Genomic DNA, 1,827 nt, shown 5'->3' with positions numbered 1-1,827 from the left:
ATCAACAGAAGCCGGGGGGGAGGGCGGAACAATCAACTTGCCTGACATGCTTTTGCTGTTACATCAGGTGGTGTTTCTGGGGTAAAGGCTGGCCTAAGAGCGGCACCAACCTAAAAAAAAAAAAAAACCTTTGAGTAACTATTCTTTAAGGAAGCTAACTCATTTCCTTAAAATAGTTATATGAGAAAGCTGAATAATAACAGTGATCAAATATCCCTCCATTTTTTATTTTACAGTATTACCAGCATATATCCACATAAAACAAATTTAGTTTTATCAAACTCCTGAATTATACTTAGCCTATGATATTCTAAAATATTCTATCATGGAGAAAATCTATCTGTGTGGTTGCTAGGAGTCGAAAATGACTTGATGGCACATAATCAATCAATTTTAAAACATGAGAAATGATATTTTCTAACTCTTGTCTTAAATATTAAGAGGGGGGAATATGGAACATGATCTTTCTTTTTCAACAAACTCCTCTCAAGATTTACTTACATTGGCTTGGTATTGCTCCAATATTACATGACCTGGGAATTCTGGCTCTGCTACAGCAGCAAATTTTCGAATAAGAATTAACAACATCTGAAGTCCGGAAAGACGAAGTTTGTTGCTGTGATCAGTGGCAGCCATAAAAGCCATACGAATTAAGTCAGCTAAATACAATACCAAGAAATCATCTGCGTGTGATAAAAAGGAAATACTATTTTGGTAACATGTAATTAATTTTAATAAACTGTGATACTTTAGAATATTTATACCCATTACCTATCCCCTCTTCTTTCACATCTTTAAAATTACGGTAGTAAAGAATTTGATGATTAAAGGCATGTGATGTGTGTGCTGACCTCCCTAGTGGGAAGACTCTGGCTATCACATGGATCAAAATAGAAAGGTACAATGGTACTTAAAAGTTTGTGAACTCTTTTGAATTTTCAATATTTCTGCATAAATATGACCTAAAACGTGATCTGTTCTCCACACAAGTCATAAAACTAGATAAAGAGAACTCAGTTAAACAAATGAGTCAAAAACCTTATACTTGTTCATTTACTTATTAAAGAAAATGATCCAAAGCTACATATTTGTGTTTGGCAAAAGTATGTGAACTTCTAGAATTATCAATTCATTTGAAGGGGGAAATTAGAGTCAGGTGTTTCAATCAATGGGATGATAAACAGGTATGAATGTATGAGATCCTGCCTTATTTAAAAAACAGAATTCTGGGTATTCATAATATAGTGTTATAATTATTATTATATTTTAATAATATAATTCATAAATAATTAATCATATAGAACAGGAGTTCCCAGCCTGGAGTGCTCGTACCCCCAGGGGGTGCGAGATGGAATTTCAGGGGGTGCAACAATTTTATGTACTGAGTTAAAAGCTTATTTTTTTTAAGTTCAATTTGTTCACCTGCATTAGAAACTAGACTTCTTCATCTTCAAATGTGATATTACTTTTGTAGGGGGTGCGAACATTAATCAAACATTTCTAGGGGTGTGGGGCATAGAAAAGGTTGGGAACCAATGATATAGAAGAATGAGCCATGCTAAAAAGGAACCAACATGACTTTAACAAGGTTATATTTTATCTCACTATCCTTCTAGACATTTTTGAGGATGTTCAAAGCATACAGGCTACATATTGTATATTAGACATTGTACATTTGGATTTCCAAAAGGATTTTGGGCAAGTTCCTTGCCAAAAGCTCTTGAACAAGCTCAACTGCCATGGAATTTGAAAACAAGTGCTTTCATAGATTCAAAGCTGTTTAAATACAGTAATAGGAAAAGAAAATTAGGACTAAATGGAGAATTT

The 1,827-nt window shown here is 33.8% G+C and overlaps 1 protein-coding gene across 4 annotated transcripts in view; it reads right to left on the bottom strand.

Moving 5' to 3' along the window:
* The window catches only part of HEATR5A (HEAT repeat containing 5A), a 65,293-nt gene that overhangs the window by 16,353 nt on the left and 47,113 nt on the right, over positions 1-1,827 (bottom strand). For all 4 annotated transcript variants that reach the window (XM_088145402.1, XM_088145399.1, XM_088145401.1 and 1 more), the window contains 2 exons: positions 502-683; positions 42-110 (listed from right to left, as the gene is read on the bottom strand). In XM_088145402.1, coding sequence (XP_088001528.1) covers positions 42-110; positions 502-683 — 251 coding nt within the window. The remainder of the gene's footprint in view (positions 1-41; positions 111-501; positions 684-1,827) is intronic.

The sequence above is a fragment of the Python bivittatus genome, unplaced genomic scaffold, assembly GCF_059951505.1.
Source record: "Python bivittatus isolate LINGU-HERP-01145 unplaced genomic scaffold, Pbiv_v1 ctg000480_np1212, whole genome shotgun sequence".
Taxonomy (NCBI): Eukaryota; Metazoa; Chordata; class Lepidosauria; order Squamata; family Pythonidae; genus Python; species Python bivittatus.
The sequence above is the reverse complement of the archived record's forward strand: the minus strand, read 5'-3'. Positions and strand labels throughout refer to the sequence as shown.